Raw genomic sequence first — 21,816 nt, 5'->3', positions numbered from 1 at the left:
ATGGCATTGCCTTCAAGGAGCACATCCCTTGGAGACATGAACTTGGGGACGTGCTAATCAAGGTTAAAGACTCTCAGAGAGATCCTGTGCACCCAAACCACCTGTTTGTGAGGATTTCTTCTCTTTCCAGGTACATTTCTGACTGATGGAAGGTGATGCACACCCTGATGTAAACTTTTTGTCACTGCAAACCATGGCTGGTGCCTTCTCCTATGTCCACCTGTGGAGCACGGAGCTGAAGAGGGATGAAATGAAGAATGAATGGTCCTTGGTTATGGGACTCAAGATTTGGGAGGTTTCAGCTCAATCTCCTGTGGGACTTAGGAGAGGTCACGGAGCATCTCCATGCTTCAACTCCTCATCTAAAAAAGTGATGTTGCTGCTCCATCTCGGAGGGCTTTGGGGAGGATAAATCTGTTAGCAGGGAGCAAAGTGTTCACAGGCTGCTGCTGTTTGCTGCAGAGAAGCTGGGGAGGAGGAGGAGGAAGAGGCTGCGATAACCACACAGGCAGGGAAGTGCAGAAGAAAAAGAAAGAGGGAAAACATAACCCCCCCCCCACAAGCTGCACTCCCAAATCTTGCCGACAATAGCAAGGATTTCCTTTACACCCTCACAGAAGCCCTCAGGGCCCTGCTGTCCCTTCCCCTCACACAGGGGACAAAAGGGACAAAAATCCTCAGCAGAGCCCTGGGCATGGGGAGGGGAGGGGGGGTTTGGCACGGAGCCCCCCAGCCCCGCGGTGCAGGGGGGGAGCCGAGTGTTTAGTCTGCTGGGCACATTCCTGCGTGCTGCTAAAATAAATAGAAGATTATTAATGGGGCTCCTTTGGCTCAGCAGCAGCAGCCAGAAACGCTGGAGCTATCGGCAGCTCCCGAGGAGGGCGCAGGGATGGGGTTGGGGGGGGGTTTCCTGCTCAGACAGGAGCTGGGCAGGGTTTGGTGCTCAGGATTTGGGATGCTGACCTCTCCAGAAACCTCCCAGGCTTCCCAGGGAAAGCCCCGAACCCACAAGCTTGAGGAGACCTCAGCATTTTCACTGCTGTGAAGTTTTAACAAGGGAAACGTTTTGCGGGGGAAGGAGGAAGAAAAACATGAAGAAACCCCATGAACAATTTATTTTCTGCTTTGCAACCAGCCTTAACTTTCATACCTCATCCCAGCTTGCAACACCATCACAGCCAGTTCCCCTGGGCCATGTCTATCATCCTCAGCCTCTCTGGGATCTGCAGAAATTTTTTTCCTGAACGTTTCCGAACTTTTCAACTGGTTTGCTGGGAATTTAAAGCTGAATATTTGTTTGTATCCAAGCTGTGCCAGTGGGACTGTCTGAGGGCATGCAGAGGGGTGGGACTCAGCTTGCATTTTTTAGCCCTGCTCATGGAAAAATGGTCACAGGAACCTTTGCTGATCTGAATAGAAAAAAATCAAACAAAATCACCGAAAGCCAAAGCCCAGAGCACCTGATTTTGCAAAACTTTTCAGAATCTTGGGGGAAAAACTAGAAAAATAGCAAATGATGCTCAAGTGTGGAGGCTCAGCGTGGATCTGAACTCTCTTAAGTCCTTCTGCTCCTTTGAGCCACAGAATTTGGTTTGAAGCTGCTACAAAGGAGTTCAGGGAAGAGCTGGGAGCCAAGCCTGGGCAGAAGATTGCTGGAGGGGGCTCTTGGCTGCTCTCCTTTCCACTCCCAGGCACCAGAAAAGGAGCCACATGGTCCTGAGCATCCTGAGGTGCATCCAGCCAAGGGCAGGGAGTGCTGCATGGGACAACTCATCCTCCTCCTCCTCCTTTGAGGAGTCCTCAGGTCTGAGCTCACAGGGAGGAGATTTGAGGGGCAGGAGCCTTCACTCACCTCCTGCAAACTTCCCAAGAATGAAGCAATACTCTGCACCCTACCCCTTTTTCCATTTCACCCTTCACTGGATCATTTTATCCATCTATTCCCGTTGCTAATTCGAACTAATTAAAGTCTCAAATAGAATAATTGGTGCGATTTCAGAGCTCTCCTCACCATATTGTGAATTCTGTTTCTTTTTTGGTAGCACAGGGTGTGAACATTTTCCCCTCCTCCCCAGCTGAGTGGCCTCCAACCTCATCTGCTGAGGAGACAGAATTGCAGCAGGGTGGGAAGCAGGGGAGAAAAAATGTTAAAAAAGGTTTAGTGTGGAGAGAAGGAGGAACCTGAGGTTTGCTTTGAAATTCCAGAGCTCAGCACTGAGTGTGAAATTTCAGATTTCTCTTTCAAGTAATTCTCTCTCCTGGGCATTCAGCTCTGGCCCTTGCTCAGGACAGGAGACCTCTGTCTGTCTGTCTGTCCAGACAAGCAGATCCCACAGCAACCCCACAGTGCTCAAACATGAGCACCATGCCCAGAGATGCAGAAGGAACCCTGCTGGCTGTCAGGATAGAGACACAGCCATGCTGGGAACCCTGAGGGTCCAGTGCCAGCTCTGTGGCACCCAAGGCCACCTGCATGGGTGCCAGGACAGGCTGGGATGGAGCCATTCCCAAGGCAGGATGGTGGACACCTCCAGTGGGATTCAGCTGAGCCATTTTCCCTGTGCCAGTGGTTCAAACTGTGCTAAGATTATGTCCAGCTAACTGGCTGTTCAACTAGCAGATAATGTAGTTAAAAATTTAATCAGTTCATTTTTTCCCTCTTGATGACTCCAGACCCTTTTATTCACTTCTCTTGCATTTTTTATTGTGTTTTCTCAGTTCTTCTCAGGACACCATCAGTATTTACAGCCCCAATGCTTCAGAATCCATGGGCTTCTTTGTTTTCCTCAACCCTCACTCCCAACTCCAATCTCTTCTACATCACCTGGGCAGTCACCCCCCAAACACCTCCCTCTCAATCAGCATCCAGAAAGTTCTGTCTGAAGCAAAGCCAGAAACACCTCTGAAGCAAAGCCCAGGACAGAAACACCTCGGGGGAACGGGACAGGGAGCTGCACAACAATTTTCTGGTACCCTCTTAAAAAGCAAAGCATCCTCCTGGACTCCTCAGGCCCTCTGAGCTCTGCCCTGCTAATTGAGGTGCTCTGCTTTTCACCAGGTGATCAGGGGTTATTATTCCTGCTGGGGGAACAGTGAGGTTCCCAGCCACAGAACTGCTGCTGCCTTTCCATACCGTAAAAAAACCAAAATGAAATCATCCCCTCGTGGCAGAATTAACCACCCAAGTAACTACAGATGAGCTGAGAGCAGCAGTGTTTCCGAGGCAATGAAATGTGGGTTTTGGTGGATGCTGCTGGAAGATGCATTTTGCATTTGCAGAGTCCTGGGCAGGTTCCTCATTAGGAAGGTGCTGCCTCACCCACCAGGGAGCAGCCCCACACTGCCTGACCTCAGCATTTCATCCAAGTATTCTACATGATTAGCACAAACGATAGATCATTAGCTGGGAGAAAAAAATAAAAAGAAAAAAAGGTGTTGGAAAATAAAGGAGGAAGGTCTGGCTGCAGCACCCTGCTCCCAGCTCTGCATTTGGGAAGAGAAGAGCCCCTGCTGGGCCAATGTTTCTCCTCTCTAATTCAGGGACATTCCTCCCAACAAGCCCTACAATATTTCTGATCATGCTGTTTTAAATTTTGTGCTCATAGCCCTTGATTAGGTGGTGAAATCTTCTGGAGATGGCAGTCCCTGCCACGCGTTTGATTGAGCCTCTGCTCCCTCCCAGATTAAAAATAACAAAATTTGTTCTTCCATCAAGAGCTGCAAAAATCTTCGGCCCCAATTCCACCGATGCTTGTGTAATCCTCGTGCTGAAACCTGCCCACCACCTCTCCCAGGGTGAGCTCTTGATTCCTGACTGTACGTGGGAGCAAAGGCAAAGCTGCTGCATGTGAAACCAGAGCTGCAGCAGCTTCAACTTCCACAGAGAGAGCAGAGACAGCCAGGAAAAAGGGCTTGCAGCCTCGGATTCACGGAATTGCTCTCATCCTACAGGGCTTATTTAATTGAAATGCACTCAGCTTTCACACATTTTAAAAATGAACCTTCTGCCTGATGCACAGACAATTAATGCTTCATGTCTGAACTGTAAAGCCCCTTTTTCTCAGCACAACCAGCACGTTCCCTGTGAGCCTCAGCCCCTCCCTCTGAAGGCAAGAAACCAGAGCAGCTATTCTGCACGTACAGGGGTCGTTGGAGTGGGTTCCATCACAGACACCCCATTTAAATGGGGAAATTTTTAATGGGGGAGCTCGTGGTGGCCCCCAAAGCATCACATCTGCATCCAGCAGCACCCAGCCCTACCTGAGCCTTGCCCAGTTTGTGGGCAGGACTGGGGGCTGCTCACCAGAGCAGCACTGAGACAGGGATTTCTGCTTTAAATAGGGTCAGAATCAGCTCTCTTTTTTCCACGAGAGCTATCTGAAAGCAGGTGCAGAGGGAAGGGTCCCAGTGAAAGCTCCTGGTGAACACTTGTAGATCTACGTGGTTACAGGACCCAGAATAAAGCAAAGTTTCTTTATCCTTCTCTCCCCAGGACGAGGCTGTGCAACTGTTGCTTCTGAGCTTTGTGGGAGTGAAATCAAATGTCAAATACTCTGCTTTGGCAGAAGTTGGCAATGGAAGATGAAAGGTTCACAGAGAGCTCAAAAGGACTGGGGAGAAACTGGAGCAAGGCACAGACGGGGCTGGGACAGGAGCCAGGGGAGAGGGAAGGACTCTGCCTACATCCACAACTCCAGATTTTAGGATGAAGCAACTGCTTTCCCTGAAGCACTTCAGAATAAAGCTGATCCTAGCTACTGCTAGCACAGAAGGAGGATGGGCTTTTCTGGGAAGCATCCACACAGCTTGGTTTATTCAGCATAATCACAGCCCAACACAGAGCATCACGTCTGGCCCTACCACCACAGCCACAGCCGCCCAAGACCACGTCCCCATCAGTCCTGAGGATCACACACTGCTTGGCTCAATTCCACAAAAACAAACCCAACGTTTTCTGAAAGACGTGTTTTGACACCAGCACGTATCCTGTTTCTTTCTCAGCAGATATTTAAAACCACAAGCTCTGGACAATCCTCCCCCAGCACGTTGCTGTGCAGCAGAGAGACAGCAAGAACAGCTGCTCTCTGTGTCATTTTACTGTGGCAGAATCTCATTTTGTTCCAGATTTCGAGACTTCAGAAGACATTTTTACTGCATTTTCTCAGCACTACTTCTGAGGGCACTTCCCACCATTTGCAGCCTCGGATCTCTGAAGCTGGGGGACCTTTCTCCTCCTCTTGGCACTGACCCCTTTTCCATCACCAGGCGCCTTTAAATAGCACTCAGGAAGAAATATATTCTCCCCTCCACTTTGCTGAACTATCACATTGCCAGGATTAGGGCAGCAGGGTCACCAGAGCTGACAAAATCCATATGTAACAGCATGATGGGACTTCTGGACCCAGAGCACGCATCCCTGCAAGGGCAAAAGGCAAATCCTGCAGTGATTCCTGCAAGGAAGATCTGGATGGCATCCCCCAGCTCCCAGAGCCTCCCCCAAGGATGGAATTAATGTTCCAGGAATATTCTATTATTTGCTCATTCTCTTCACATCTTTTTGTTTCACAATTAAGCAAATTAGCACTTTGATGAATACTAAGACGCTCTCTCCTCATAAAAGATGAGCTGGAGGCATTCCCACTGGATTTTCCTCCTCAGGAAAGCAGTTCCTCAGCTGTTTGAGATATTTGCTGGAGTGTTTCCTCCCTGGCAAGAGCACAAGGAGCCCACGGCTCCCACAGAGAATGACCACAATGTTAACATTTTTATACAATAATTCCATTTCAAAGTTTGTGCAGATCCTCATTATTCCCGTTTAATCCAAGTCCAAGCTGGAATGGGATCCCACATTTGCTGCTCATGGCAGTTTCTCTGAGCTGCTCCAAGCAGCACGTGCTGCTTTCTTTAACCACAGGGATTCGTTCAAGTCTTTTAACAGGGAGAAGACTTGACTCAAGTATTTATTCCCTGGTTTTAAATAACTTTATAACCAAGCTAAGTGCCTACCAATTTTTTTTTGTTTGTTTGCTGCAGGTTACTTGCTGGCCTTGCAGGAGCTGTGAGCTCCCTGTGCACAGGGATCTCCTGGGGTTGCTGCTCATTCTCTGCCTCCATCAGTCCAGAGCTCCACAGGATCCCTCCCCACAGCTCAGAGCTCAGAGGGGAGGACAGGTATTTCTTTACCAGCAGAAAGCTGTCAGTGACCAGAGGGCTAACTCAACCCAGAAGGATCCAGACACCTTTGGATGTAACCCTTCCCCTGCCTCCACCACCCAGAGGGCACCAGCTCCATTAATCTGCATTACACGGTCCTGAGTAATAGCCAAGAAAATGCTCAGCCCAGGCAGTGAACCCAGAAGTCTGGCTGGATGTGGAGACTTGGTGTGTTTTCTGTCTCAGAGAAGAACAGAAGGCCCTGAATTATTTGCACTGTGCTGGCTGCCCGAGGTGACAGACTCCTGGGGACTCCACTGCCCATAAATCCTCATCATCATTATTTGGGGGTTGCTTTCCACAGCTTTGCTTTTCTCAGCTCGGTTTCCAGTGCCTGCAGACAGGAGCAACTGGGACAGAGCTCCCTGCCCTGGGCACTGTCTCCAATCCCCCAATAAACCTCAGCTTCTGCTCCTTCTGCCCATGCCCCTCTCCAGCCTCAGCTCCGCCTGCTCCGAGGTCACATTCCTGCAGGAAGGAAGCTGCAATCCAGAGCAGAATCCTTACCTGCCTCTCCGACATGAGGTACAGGAACTTGTGATCCATGGAAAAGGCCATGTCCCGGAGGACTGGGCTCCCGTCCTTGAAAACTGTCACAATTTCATACTGAATCCCACCGTGAGGAGGACCATCTGCTCGGATCTGGAAGGAAGCACAAATGGATTACAGGTGATTTCATAGCAGCCAAATTCCAGTTTGGTTTTGGGGAGGAGGACGAGGTAAGGAAAGGGATTTAATGCAAACTCTTCAGCTGGAGGCAGAGCAACAGGGATGCACAGGAGCAAAGGCTCCTTCTCCGCTGATATCCCCAACACATCAGAAAGTTTTGCACTCCCAAAGGAGCACACGGACTGACCAAAGATAACAACAACTGTAAACTTCTCAGACTGGCCAAAATAAGCCTGAAAGAAGACCACAACACTCCACGTGCAGCACAGCAGGAACAAGTTACTGTTTTCTTTTCTCCAGATGCAGAAAGAACGAGCCTTGGACAATCCCCATCACCTCTTGCTGCCACAGGAGCCTCCTACAGCACCATTGCTGCTGCTGCCACCCCTTTCCTTTTCCATTTGCAGGACTCAGCAAGGTGAACAGTGGTGGCCACGGTGGCCACACAGCCTGGCCAGCTTGACTGGCTCCCAGGAGACAAGTCTTTGCCCAAGCTGTGCCAAGCCCCATCCCTGCCAGCAGTGGCTGCTGTGGAGGATGTGCCATCCCTTCCCCAAGTTAATAATTTATGGCCTTGGGGGCTGTGCAAAGGGAAGGGAGGGAGGATAAACAAACAATTTACATTGTCTTTCCTAGCAGGATTTGCATATTTGAATAGCCCCTTGATTGCAACATGGTGTCTACATAGCTGTGAACACTGAGACTGCCAGGCAGGGAGAGGAGAGCAGGAGGGGGAGCCAAGGGCTTGGCTGAGCCCCTGCCAGCCCCATGGCCATGCCACTGATGTCCTGTCCACAAGGAGAGGGGCACACAGGGACTGCCTGGCCCTGGGAACACCTCTGATCACAAAGATGCCATCTGCTGCAACCTCACCCCGAGCTGCCCTGCTGCATCCCGTTTGCTGCTCCATTCCTGGCTGTGTTCTGGAGGAAGAGGCAGGAAGAAGCAGCTCTGGACAAGCCTGAGCCTCCAGAAGAGGGAGGATGAAGTGACAGAGAGGGACAACTCCTTCTCTGGTTCAAGGCCCCAGGAGGTGGGAGAGCAGGTTGTTAAGCATCTTAAGATTAATCTGAGAAATGTGCCACCCCAGCTGGAAACCCAAGGTTATCTTCACACTCATAGAGGAGAGATGCTCCCCTGCACCCTCCTCTAAATAAATCCTCTTCTTGGAAAGAGTCCTGATGCCTCCTGCCATGTAGAGACATGTTGTGTACCCAAACACATTTATTTTTCTGTATTTCTCTCTCTCCTCATCATCTTTTGAGTTTTAAGTGATAAAAAGAACACCAGGTGTGAGCAGGAGTGCTCAGCTTGAACTCCCACAGCCAGGGACAAATCCTGCTTTAGCCTCACCTGGACAAAGCAGAATATTTCACTGCCTTCATGGAATACAGGGAAATAGAGGCAGGCTGAGACCAGTACAAGACCAGTGCCTTCAGCTCCTGAACCAGCTCATGCCATGGCTGGAAAATGACCCGAGGAACAACAGGCAGGGATGCTCTGATGTCAGGGACACGCAGCCACTTCCATGCAAGCCCCTGATTAATGGCCAAGGGGGAATGGAAACACTGGACATGAAGGATCAGCAGCCTTTGTGAAAAACAACTGTTTTCCAGAGTCCCCTTGGGGCACTGGCAGCTCGTTACATTGAGCTGCTTTCTAGTAATGAGGTCAGACAGGGCTAATAAAGAGAGAAACCACTGGACAAGCCTCGTGCAGGCCAATTCCAACTGGGAATCATGGCTCTGGGCTGGAGACAGCACCACGTGTGTGAAGAGCTTGGAGCCACAGCTGGAACAGGGATGCTGGGACACAGCAGAGCCCTGCACAGGGTGCTGGCTGCCTCCTGCACCCCTTCTCCCTCCCCTGGAGGCAGAAGAAGCAGCTGGGGGTCTCTCCCCAAACCTCTCCAGGTGAGATGGCTCCGTGTCACTCAGCTGTCCCTGCTCCTGTCCCTCTGTGCCCAGTGTCCAGCACACAGAGCCCAAGATGCACCCACTGAGACCAGGAGATGCTCCAGTGCATCTCTTCCTGAGGCTTTGGTTTCCATAACGACAAATGATGATGTCAGACAAGAAAAATGATGATTCCTGTGAATGCAGAAGAAGGCAAGGAGCATCTCAACAGCAGGAAGCCTCTTGTTGATATTTGGAGGCAGAAATAATTCCTCTGCCTTGCTCACAGGTGCCTTCCCAGCAGCAAAAAGCTAAAACAGCAGCAGGGACCAACCCAGCCCAGCTGGGCTCAGCCCCAGGAACAGCCACACAGGAGAGGGATGGAGTGGGAGGGGGATGGAGTGGGAGAGGGCTGTGGGACAGGGCTCTCCTCCCTCACTCTGGATGCACATTTACAAATACAGCCTGAAAAGTGCCTGAGGACATAATCTGCAAATCCAAACCTCATCCCCAGCTCGGAGGATGCCGGGGCAGCCCCAGGTGCTGGAGCAGAGCACTGCTCAGTTCAGGGAGCTGCAGCCTTCAAAGGCACTGCAGAGATTTCTGTGTCTAATGCTCCCACAATGCAGGCTGCAGGCATAAGCTCTGTGTTATCTGAAGAGATTAGCAAAATACCACATTGTGCCATGTAGATGCTGCAGTGTAGCACCCGGGGTGATAAGTGGAGGAGCCATTCAAGGAGCTGACAGGATGTGCAGCTCCAACACACCTCTGGTGCTACAGCTTCTGTTGGGTGTCTCTGAGCCAGAGCTGATCCCTCTGGGTTCCCTCCCAGTCCCCCCCCAGCAGGCTCCCATTAGAAGACACTGAATCTCTTTGTAGGAACTTTCCATGATTAAATTACCTGTCTGTTTTCATTACAAGGCTTTCAACGAGGCTGACTCAGGATGAAATGCCTGGTGCCAGAAAAAAAAGAGCTGAATAAGTCCATGCATGAAAGGAATGATTCTCCATCCCGGACCTGAGATGCAAGGTCAGCCCTTAACTCCTCAAGAGTGGAAGATTTTCCCCAGCTCCACAGGTGCCTGCTGGGAGATGGGGTCTGCTCAGCACTGGCTGCAGGATCCTCAGGAAACCATCCAGCTCTGATTTATCAACCTGTGAGCAGCTCCAGCTGAGCAACAAGACTGAGCAGATGTTAGCAATGCTCTGAGGGAGGACAAGGGGTATTTTATCATCAGGAGAATTTCATACGAAGCCTGAAGGGCTCTTGGAAACTACAGATTTGCAATATTTATTCTGGATTCTCCCCTCTGGATGGCCCTTCCCCATCCCCAGTTCCATCCCATGGGAGAAGCCCAGCCCTGGAGCCCCAACATCCCCTGCACACACCTCCTGTGGGCTGGAACACCAGGACTGGGATTTAGCTCTCCATGTGGGAAGTCTCCCCCTTGAAATTAAACTGAAGGAGTAATCCTATTAAGTATCTCTCCTTTAAATCATAGATATGTCCGTGAGGAAGTTAATGACAACCCTTACATGCACATTCAATCCAAATCAGCATATCCAATTAACTCCATTACCTGGAGGCCCCCTCATATCCCAGTCTCTTTTCACTCCTGTCACATTCTCTTTATGCATTTTTCTCAAATTAGGGTAGAATATCTCTGTCACAGCAGGCACCACCTGATTTTCTTACCCCAAAGACAGCACAGGGGTAGCTGGGTTCACTCCACGAGGTCCCCATGGCCTGGAGCAGAACAGCTCCTTGAGACCAAAAGATCTCAAGTCTCTGAAGGGGGTTGGAAATCCATCCTTTCCTTAATTACACTGACTAAATGTTAAACACAAACTGGGATCCCTGGTGGGGTTACCCTTGAAAAACTTGAAAACCAGGATCAGCTGGGGAGACAAAGGTGCAGAGCCCTTTGCTCTCAGCCCTTGGAGCACCACAGTTTTTTCTCAAGCACTCCCTGCCACCCTGACCATTCCTGACATTTCCATAGACCTAAATCTTTCTTTTATTAAGAGCCCAAGAGGAGCCTGGAGCACCAGAAGGATGGCAGCAGGGAAGGGACCACACTGGGGGGAGCAGCAATCAGCAGCTGGGTGGCATCACAGCCTTGTCCCTGTCTGACTCAGCTCCTGCCTCTCCTGATGGATGAAACTGGAGGCAGCCTCTGCTCAGACAGCCCCTGCTTTCCAGGCTCTGCAAGCACTGCCTGCTTGCTGAGTTTACACCTTCAAAAAGGGGAATGGGGGGAGAGGTAAGGGATTGCTGAGTTTAATTCTGATCAGGCTCCGTGACCCGCATTATTTATAGATCTGAGGCTTCTGCAAATTCAATACTCGTGTCAAAAATGTCTCTAAGTACATGTCTTTCACACCCACCCGTGTTTCCCAGCTCTCTGCCAGGGAAATGTTAGCTCAGTGTTCAAAGTCACAACCTGGGAACCGCTGGGATAATTGGGGAAGAGCACAGAGAAAGCCCCCGGGCTCCCAGGCAGCTCCACAGGGATTTGGGGCTCAGAGGCTGCAGCCTGGGCAACCCCCACACTGCTGAGCACAAAACAGCCCAGCCCAGCAAAGCTACACCACAGCCCAAGGTAATTCCTTCTTCCCCATCACTAAGGGATGCTGAGTGCTGGGATCTGCCATGGGGAGAGGATGCTCAGTGAGTCCTTCCCATTCATGGGTAGAAAGAGGAGACTGGGAGAAGAATCCCCTCTGCCTCTCTGCTGGCTTCTGGAGGCAAAAGAAGCCAATTTCTGGGCTGAAGCTGCAGCTCAGACATCCCAACAGTTACCAGTATCAATCCTTAGGGGAAGGTTGCCACTGACGTTGTTCTCTCTCTCTGGTACGTCTTTATTTCCATCTTCTAAGTCTTTATTTCCATCTTCTAAGTCTTTATTTCCATCTTCTATCCTTCTGCTTCCTCCACCCTTCCAGAGAGCTGATCCTCGGGGATGAGACAGGGAGGATGGTACAGAGGCACCATGCAGAGACTAATCAGCAGCCCCCATGTCTTTAATTTATTACTGCATGAGAGGCTCGTTCAGAACAAAGCTGCCAGTTCAGAAGATCATTCCTTTAAAAGACTTTATATTTGAAAAGCTGTCAGCTCACACCTTGTCACAGCCCTGCTTGCAGCAGCAGAACTTTAATAATGTGCCACCTCATGCAAATGAGCTGCTAATTAATTAAGTAGTATTCTTCCAAGGAAGGAGTCATTAGAATCAGATGTGGGCAGGCAGGCTGGCTGGGTCGAATTGCTTTGGACAGTGCTTGAAATCTGCAGCTTTGCCTTTTCCTTCTCTCCCAGCACTTGGTGATCCAGGAAAAAGGATCCTATGGCACGGACCAGACCCAGCTTATCTAAGTACTGAGATGAAAAAATGAACGAATGAGTTGCCTAAAAGATGGTCTTCACTTCTGTGCAGGAAAGCCAGTGTACAAGAGGGCCCAATTCAAAAGCAGGAGGGAAGGACTATTAACTGGGAGGGCTCCAGGGCTCAGGCTGCCAGGCAGGGAACACCTCAAAGCAGCAGCACTCTGGTTTTTAGAGCACTTGTTGCAGAGAGACAATTGCTGAGGGCTCCGGGCTTTCAGCCCTGCACTAAAGTACAACCCATTAAAGATGGAAACAGGCAGGAGTGTCCTGGGGATTCACTACCTGGAAAGAGGAGAGCTCAGGGCACGTCTGCAGCAGGGTACAAAACCTGCTCACTTCCAGTTTATCCCCTAATAAAGAGCCACAATGTGCAAGGACTTCCCTTCTCTCTTGTTCAGCAACACCCACCCTCCTCCCTTTACATTCTCATATTATTCATAAAGAGATGGCTCAGTACTTCTCCGGGAAATGGGAATCATTCAGTCACCATCCCTTTGCTGCTTGCAGCAAGGAAATCATCAAAGAAAAGAAGTGTTGGCCTCCAAGAGAAAGGAAGGAGGTGATGTTGCTCTCCCAAGAAATGGCCCAGAACACAAAGGAGCCTGAAGCTCTCCATGCTCACCTCCTCCAGCCTCTGCCATTCTCTCCCCTCCTGCTTTGGGCACCTTAAAGCCAACTCCTTCCCTTACAGCTGAGAATAAATAAGAGTGGAGGCAAGCAGAGTACAGGAACAGGCTGAGGGGATTTTTTTTTTTCCCTTAAAGCATCCTCTTCTACACCAGGAAGCACAGAGCTGGTATTTAGGGTGAGAGAGGCACTGGGTATCTCTGGTTTGCTCGTCACACACCATTTGCAGCTCTTCCCCCAAGTCCCCAAACCATCTGCCTCTGGTCCCACTCCTCACCTGGCCCCTGCCAGCCCCTCCACAGCTCCCTGCCCAGCTCACCTCCTGCAGGACATTTCACAGCTGAAGGAGCTGGTCCTGCTCAGTTTGTTCACCTTGAGCAGCCGTGTAAAGGGGAATCAAAAGGCACTGGGAGAAGATTTGTCTGATGTGGGGTTTGTTCTGACCAAGCAGCACCGAGCTGGGATTCTCCCCAAGGAGGGAAAAAACCCCTAAAACGACTGTCAAAAACTGTCACATGAAAATCATGCTTCTCCCAAGCCAGAGCTTCCAGCTGATCAGGTGGGAATCAGAAAGCTCCTCAGGAAATATTATTCCCTTTCCTTTCCAAAACCACCATGTAAGTAACATGTTCCCAATGACTGTGACTTCCTGCCCCACACCTCCCAGCACTGTGAGCCAGACTGCAGCCACCAAAGGAAATAAAAACAATCTACATTTTGTTACCTTTCTGCTTTTACAGACTTGGGGAGAAATCCTGCCTGGCTGCTCTGCAAGGCCTCAGGTCGGACAGAAGGGAGGAGGTGAACAAGGAGGCCGTGCATATTTTTGGTTTCATTTGTCTGTGCAGAACCAGTCATGTGTTACTGATCAGATCTGCCCTTGCTCGGGCAGGGATGTGAGAAAATTACAGAGCTTTGCTTAAACCCCAGGAAATGAGGCTCCCAGGCTGCTCTGCCCCAGGCACTGGCCAGCAGTGGGAGAACCCCACAGCCTGGGCTATGGCTGCCCCACGGGCAGGCACCTCCTGGGGATTTTGGGGTTAAGAAATGGCCCCAGAACACCAAGGAGTCTGAAGCTCTCCAGTGGCTGACCCTGCTGTTTGTACATAGGCTGAATTTTTACTGAAGCTGCAGCAAGAGAGGTCACTTAAGGACGGGCAGAGCCACAGCCAAGCTGGCACTGCCTGCCCCACGGCTCCCGGGAGCTGCTCCATGCCACGGGCACCCACACAGCTCCCAGCCCACTCCCCTTCCCCCTGAACCACAGCAGCTCAGCTCGTTCTGTGTGTTTAAGCACCCATCTGTGGGTGCTGTGCTCTGCTGGTGGGTCCTGCCCACCAGGGATGGTTCCACCAGGCAGGATTTGGACCCACGGCACCGGGCTGGCACACTGCTCCAGGACATCTGCTTACACAGGATCCTGGGCTGGAAGCACTAAAGCTTCCTGATAGGATTGAGATGTATTAATCCACGGGAGAAGAATCTCTCCTGATGCTCTCCTGATGCTCTCTATCTGCTGATCCAAGCTCAGAGCTCCCAGTGTCCAGAGGATGGAAGCAGCTCATTCCCAGCAGGTGTGGCTCGTATTGAGGAAGATGGTTCAGCCCCTCTGAGCTGCTTCCCAAATGCTGTCCTGGGGCAAACTGAGCTTTGGTTTTGTGTTTTTCATTTTGTTTTTTCTTTTTTCATTAAAAAATAAACAGTCTCTTCAATCTCTGCACTCACTGAGCCATCAGCACGTGCCCTTTCCAGCATCTCAGAATTAATCAGCAGCTAAGCAGATGAACCAGCTCTGAATAATCTGTCACACACGTAATGCTGCTGAACACTGCTGGGAACACACCAAGCTGTCCCCAGAGCTGCTCAGCTACCAGGCACCATGGCATCACCCAGCCTGCTGAGCATCAGGGGAGAGAGAGGTGAATGGATCAACTCTCTGCTCCTCAGATGCTCAAACCCAGCTCGAGTTCAGCTGAGGAAGGAGGAGGAACCTGGTGCTCTGGCTGTAAGCCCTGAAGCAGCCAGGATGCTGCTGCAATCAGGACTTGGGAACTGCCTTTAACACCTAAAATACTGGAGTGGGGCAGTGAGTGGGCAGCAGCCCCCAGCAGAGCCCCAGCCCATCCCAGAAGAGGTGGGCAAGGAGCTCTGTGCATTCTTCTTCACAACATTCCTGGTGAAAAAAAGCAGCAGAAAAGGGCATTCCCAAGGCCCCTGCTGCACACAGCATCCTTGCTCAGCACACCACGGGGTTATCTAAGCCACAGCTCTTCCCCAGATGCCCCTGGCAGGAGAGCAGCCACGGTAACAACACAGAGACCCAACCAGAGCCCACCAGTAACATCAAACATCTCCAGACTGGGAGGAGGGAGGGATGGAGAGGGCCACTGCTGGAAGTGGAGCAAATCCTGTTGGAGCAGCTCATTGCTCCACGGGTGACCCCAAACACCTCTGCAGGACCCCACCAGCCCACGCCTGGCTGCCTGCTGAAAGGTTTTGTTTGTGCTTTCCTCTGAAACAGATCTGCCCTGGAGCTGTAAAACAAGAAGGATGAGGCAGCTCTTCCCCCAGGCCCTGCTTTTGTTGGCACAGCAGCCAGCACAGCAAATCCCTCATGGTGCCCATGGCCCCAAACCAGCATCAGGAGATAGTTCAGGCTGGGCTCTGTGGATGGGAGAGACAAAGCTTCCCCACATTACTGCCTTCCCTTCCATAATTGACCTGTAGATAAACACATGGCTTCTGCCTTAATCCCCTGCAGCCTCATGAACATCATCTGCACTAAATTTTTCATGTAATTAAGAGAAAAACCCTAATCCAGTGTAATTAGCTCCCTGATTGCCAACGTCAGGCAGAAAAACACTGTTTGAACAGCAATTCAGGTCTAGCTGGTTAGGCAAATACCCTGTGTGTGGTTCAGTAACTCAACACTGAAACAACTCCCCCTCTGCTGGCCTTACAGCCTGGCTTCCCTAAACACTCCTAAGAGACTGCAGTAGCCCTGAAATCCCTGAAACTGCCATTCCACCCAGCTCCAGTTACATCCCTGAAGGACTGGCCATGAAACATGACAACCAGTTCCCCAGGAACCACCCTAGCTGCTGATTTTGGAGTGGAACCCCCCCCCAGTCTGCATCCTTCAGTGATTGCCACCAAGTTGTTAAGATTACACCACCCAGAACTCCCCCAGCTCAGGATCTGACAGTCACAAGGAAGCCCCTGATGGAGAAAAAGCCTCCTCAGGAGGGATGCTCAGCACCCACCACAGCTGGAGCTGAGAGCAAAGCTTACTTAGAAGGAGCTTTATTTGTGGAGGTCAAAATTCATCCCAGCTACTGAGCCTTTATGGTTCACAGTGGTATTTTTCTTTTCCAATCACATGCACGAAGGAAAATTTTAAGGAGGAAAACGTTAGAAATTTGGAAAGTGGAAGCAGATGGAAGAGGAACAGAGAGCGTGGATGTATGTGCCAACAGGGAGGCAGGGAAACCAAGAAAGCAGAGAAGACAGTTTTATTTAACCATTTCATCCATCACTCAGCAAAAAGGAAAAGATCTAACTACTTATGCCACTGCTACAGATTTCTGTTGGTTTTTCAAAACTTGCCTGTGGTAGAAATTTAAGACTATTCCAGTTCTCCACTAGTTACATTTTTCATCTTCAGACTTAATATCAGACAGTCCTGAAATACATTTGAAAGCAATATTATTCTAGGAGGTTTTTTGTTTTGTTTTTTTTTTTTGATCTCTCCAAGGACGATTTCAATCCTCATCTGAGGCTACATGAGAAAGGGTTTGAGGTTTTGCTTGGTTGTTTTTGGAAACAGGCTTTATTCTCTGCTTTGCTAGTTTTGGTTCATGGTGCTGTAGAGGCCAAAACTTCTGTGCCTGGGAGACTGCAAAACAACCACCCTGCTTTCTGCAAGGAAAAAGCTGAAAAACCCTTCCTCAGCTTTGCAGACTGAATCCTTACAGACCAGTTGTTTACAAGCTGTGCCAGGTGAGAGCCAACCTTCCATGTTTTTGCAGCATAATAATAATTCTGAACTCTGAGAGAGGCCACAGGCTGAGGGCAGGCAGGGGGTTTGCTTGGCTTGGCCCATGTTTGGGCTCCAGGCTCTGGTCCCCCCCAGCCCTGCTCCTCTTCATCACACCAGTGCTCTGTAAACAAACCAGCAGTGAGCAGAGCAAGCTGCTCCTTTGTATCAAAGCCAGGGAGATTTCTTTATACAAAAACCAGTGAAAATTTATCAACTCAAAGCTCCTTTTAAAGAGAAGCCCCTAAGGAGAGCAAGCCCAGATGCTCGCTTGCATTGCATTGGGAAGCCAATTCCTCTTCCTCCCAACACAGATTATTTCCCATGGAAGGCACTGTGGGTGAACTATCAGCTGCAGACAGAGCCTGCTGGTTGGATGGCAGTGCATCAAGATGGATTTAAGTGAGCAGCAATGATATGGCACAGTTTGGTGCTTTGCCACTCTACTTCGAGCCCCTTCTGCACAAACACCTCCCAGGGGACCCCCAGCACCAAGCCCCTGCCTCCCAGGTGCCTGATGACCATGGTTCAAAGGGCAATGATAGAAACCACACCACTCCCTCCCACAGGAACCCACAGACACGTCCTGCATCATCTTTGGAGCCACCTGAACTGGCCATGTCCTCACCTTGTCCCCTGGCTGCTTCCACTTTCTACACCAAGTCCCACGCAGCGATGGGGACACGTTTGATGCCACCTTCCAGATGGCACATCCTGTCTGCACACTCTGCTGTCTGTGGTCACAGAGATCTGGGTGTATTTAACCTTTCTGTCTGATAGTAATTGTTCCAGCTTTCAGCCAGCTTTGGGGACATTCTTCCTGCCAAAACCCCTGGTTTGGAATGCCAGCACCACGTGCCTCTGTGCTGAGGGCCCCGTGGCCTCTTTGCCTTAGATCCAACGAATTCTTCTCTCCATCAGCCATGCCCTCCCAAATTAAGGCATCTTACAAGTCTGTGGAACACTGCCAGTTGATGAGAGGAGCTGCAGGCAGGTCACCCAGGTCTGGATGCCTTTTTTGCTCACCTTCCCCACTGCACATCCAGCAACTGCTTAACCAGAGGGTGGTGGAAGTGTCTCCAGACAGAGCCAGGACTCTGTGTCCATGAGACCTGGCAGGAGATTTGCAGCTACTTGATAAGAAGTGTCAGGGGGTGGAGAAGGGGCAGCAAGAGGTGTTGGAAGGATCAGCTTCACCCACAGCCAGCTTGTAAGGAGCCTGAAGTTCAGCAGGGATTGGGTCATGAGGCTGCCACCTTCCACCTTTCTAGCCCCCAAGTTCAAGCTCCTAGCAAGGTAAATTATTGGAATTTCTCTCACTAAAACCAGACCAGGCAGCAAACATTTCTAATATGTTCTAGCTTTTAGAGTAACAGTTATAAACAGCCAAAAAACCCAAGGGACAAAACTGATATGGAAAGCTACCTTCCAGGACAGATCTCCCCAGAGTTGAAGGGCTGGTAACAGCCTGATGCCACTTTATTATCAGAGGAGCTGAGCTACTTCTTGCCTCCCTTCCTATTGCACTGGAATGAACACAGTCCCCTCTCCATATCCATGTCAGGCCTCATATTTTGTCAGTGTCATGATTTATTAGTTATGTTGTGGCTTGCACTCAGCTGCTAAGAAACCTTCTAGAGACTTAAAACCACGAGACTTGAAATTTTTCTGGTGTTAGAGTCCTGTGGCCTGGCAATTTCTGCACCCTGGGGGTTTCCTGGTCTGCTTCTGCAGTTTGGGTTCCTGAGGGAGTGGGGTGGGAAGCCTGGCTGGGAGCTGGGTCCCTTTTTCTGCAGCTGGAGTCCTGTGATTTGTGGCTGAGCCAACCTCCAAAGAGTCTGCTCCCGAGAGGTTTTGTGCCTTGAAAATTTATTCTAAAGCAGCTTCAAAAACTCCGGTTTCCATTATTAATACGACTTCTTTCATCAGAGTCCATTTATCTTTTTGCTTTCTATTTCTGTCTCTACCCTTTTATTGTTTCCCCAAGTGCTTCCATGGGAATGCTACCGAAACCCAGACCAGGCGACCGCAGCATCTACCCACTCTCTCCCTACCAGCATGAATTTATTTCCATCAAAGCTTCCCCCTTGAATCAAGTTTTCTTGCCTTTTAATTCCATCTGTATTTAATCTCAGACAAACACAAACAGCAATCTCAGCTCCCTAAGGCCATCACTTTCTAAATCAGTTCCAGCCAACTCCAATTAGCAGGCGAGCAACACGAGCAGCTTCATACGCTCCTGTATCTTTGGGAATGAGCCAGCCCACAAGGTCCTTTTCCCCAGACTGTCCCCTTTTTCTTTCTGAAGAACCTGCACCGTGATTACAGTCACCAGCTCCACAAGAAAAAACACATTTGCCTTTGCATTTGCCATCAAGAAGTGCTGGGAAGGATTCTGGGCAGCCTCATTAGCACTGGTTTGTGGTTTGAGCTCCCATATCTGGAGGCTACCTGCACACTTTGATTATCCCAAAATTATCCCAAAGATTATCCCAAAGCCTCAAGAAGTGATAAGGGAGTATTTTCTTTGTCACTTTAGCTTTCTGATGAACCTGCACTTGAGCCAGCTTCCTGAGAGCTGCTCTAGAAGAAGCAGCAGCTCAGGAGAAGCAGTGCCAGGGCTGTGCAGGCAGAGAGCTTCCCCCTTTTCTCAAGCCACGAGAGCATCTCCCAGACATTCCTTGGAGAAGAAACCACCAACAGACAAGGGCAGAGCTGGCACTTTAACTCAGCAGGCAGCTCTCCCTCCATTAGCAAGCTATTTTTGGGCAACGATTTCAAATGAAAATCTGTATTTTATTAATTATGTGCCTGCTTTGCTGCCGAACCCTTTTAATGCCTTTCCCAGCTGTAGCAACCTCCAGCCACGAAGGAAACCATTAAATCCAAAGTGCCTGGAGCTGCCACGGTTCTGCCAGGACACATCTGTCACCAGGGTGAGCCCAGAGGTGTGAGGACCCAGCCAAAGCTGTCCCCCCCTCACCTGGGGGACCAGCTCCCAGCTCACCTGGCTGGAGCCAAGCAAAGGTGGGACTGTGGGGCAGGATGTGTCCTGACAAACCCATCAGGGTTGTAAACGAGAGCAAAGCAAAGTCCAGCTGGTGACACTGCTGGGTTTCTCCATTCTTCTCACTGGCTGGCAAGGAGCACAAGGAGCCAGCTCTGGCACTGTTTGGGCTCCAGCTCCCTGTGCTGCCAGCAGCTGTCACACAGGGAAGATGAGGATGGGCTTGGGAATCATTTGCATTGCTTCAAACTCAGCCCCCAGCATCATTTGCTAACCTCAGGCTCCAGGCTACCTGGCAGAGCTGGTGAGGTCTGGTGGCCACACGGGGCTCTGCAGATGCATTCATGGCCACTTCAGCATGGGAAGCAGCCAAGCAATGCACTGCCCAGATGTTATTAGGAGAACTTGATTCAGAGGAAATTTTATGGCTGTAGAGAATGTATTAGGTCAGCAGCCTCAAGAAAAATCACTTCAGGCTCCTTCCCTAACAAGAAATTAAAAAGTGTAAAAAAAAAATAAAATAAAAACCAACACTAGCACCACCCCCAGAATAAAATGCAACACAAATAAATTTACAAATTAAATTCTTTACCACCGAGATGACTTCATCTCTCAGGTCACCAGCACTCAGAAGCAGAAAGGACTGAAATGCATCAGCCTGACCCAGCCCAGCCCCACAGGCCCAGTCCCTGTGGATTCTCTGCTGGCAAATTGACCATTCACACAACCTGCCTTCCCCCCCCCCCCCCCCCAAGCAAGTCATTTTAGTCACATTATTTTAGAGTCTCCTTGAGACAGAGCAGCATTAATGGGCTCTACTGTCTGCAAACTGCTCTTGCTTAGATACCCACAAAGCTGAGCAAGAGAGGCACAAGGCTAAAAAATGTTCCCTCTCGAGCAAAACAGACTTGCACTTGGATTGCACAGAAATCAAAGCAACAAAAGGTCTCTGAAGCCAACTGCAATACAACTGAGAAACAGGCTCACCACTTTGTACATCCATCTGGCAAGGACATACTTTCCATTTCAGCAAGTGCAAGAATGGGTGGACAGCAAAGGGAGATGTGAAAACAGCAAAGCCAGAAGAAGAATGAAAACCTGGAGGCCAACACTGCTGCCCTGTTATGAATACTGTACAGCTATTCATATGAAAATCCATACGGCTGCTACTGTTGCATGCACCCTTCTTACACAGCATGAAATTAAAATTCTTCTTCAGTATCATATTGCCAGCACTACAGAGCAACTCCAGAGTAAGCCAGCAGACAATTTATCCTTTGGCTTCCTCAGATGGGCTTGTGCAGGGATTGAAAGGCAGCGGGGTGAGGGAGACGAGTCTATTGCCCATGGTAAAAAAATTCTGCTTCCAAAACAAATCCCAAAGAAATATTGCTGGCCTGGAGTCTGACTGTTGGTGCTAATTTCACAGTGCAGTTTCACATGCATAATTCCCCCCGGGCCCCCCCTGCCACTTTCCTTCTTATCTTCCCAGAACAAACTCAACATGCGGGCTAATTTCAAGGAGTGTTTCACCCAGAGTCCAGCCAAATGTCAGTGGATCTGCTGGAAATGCAAATTGAGACAATCATGCAAAAGAGGAGGGCTTAGAGATTGTGCATAAGGGCAACAGAAGGCAAATAAAAGCTGACAGAAAGAGGCAGCGAGGAACAAATCTCCTGTCTCAAGTTGTTGATCATTTGCACATGTGCTCAGTGAGCAAAGACAGATTTCCAAAAGCATCCAAGTCCCATTGATTTTCACTGCTGAATTGTCTAGGTGCCTCTACAGCCCACACGTCTCAGCACTCCTAAATCAGCCTCTTGCTTCCACTCACACCATTCACATCCGCTCTGCGGGGCTGTAAATGACAACGGGCAACGCGGTGAATAAAGGATCTGGAGCTGAATGGGGGAGACCAGGAGCTTTTTGTGGCTTCCCAATGTTAAAGAGCCATCGAGTTGTCAAAAGCAATTGCAAC

At 50.0% G+C, this 21,816-nt stretch overlaps 1 protein-coding gene across 3 annotated transcripts in view; it reads right to left on the bottom strand.

Moving 5' to 3' along the window:
• Positions 1 to 21,816, bottom strand: part of PLXNA2 (plexin A2) — a 138,652-nt gene that overhangs the window by 68,958 nt on the left and 47,878 nt on the right. For all 3 annotated transcript variants that reach the window (XM_071768184.1, XM_071768181.1, XM_071768182.1), the window contains exon 4: positions 6,721 to 6,855. In XM_071768184.1, the coding sequence (XP_071624285.1) occupies positions 6,721 to 6,855 (135 nt within the window). The remainder of the gene's footprint in view (positions 1 to 6,720; positions 6,856 to 21,816) is intronic.

Source organism: Heliangelus exortis, chromosome 25 (genome assembly GCF_036169615.1).
Source record: "Heliangelus exortis chromosome 25, bHelExo1.hap1, whole genome shotgun sequence".
NCBI lineage: Eukaryota > Metazoa > Chordata > Aves > Apodiformes > Trochilidae > Heliangelus > Heliangelus exortis.
This window is presented reverse-complemented; position numbering and strand designations above follow the sequence as displayed.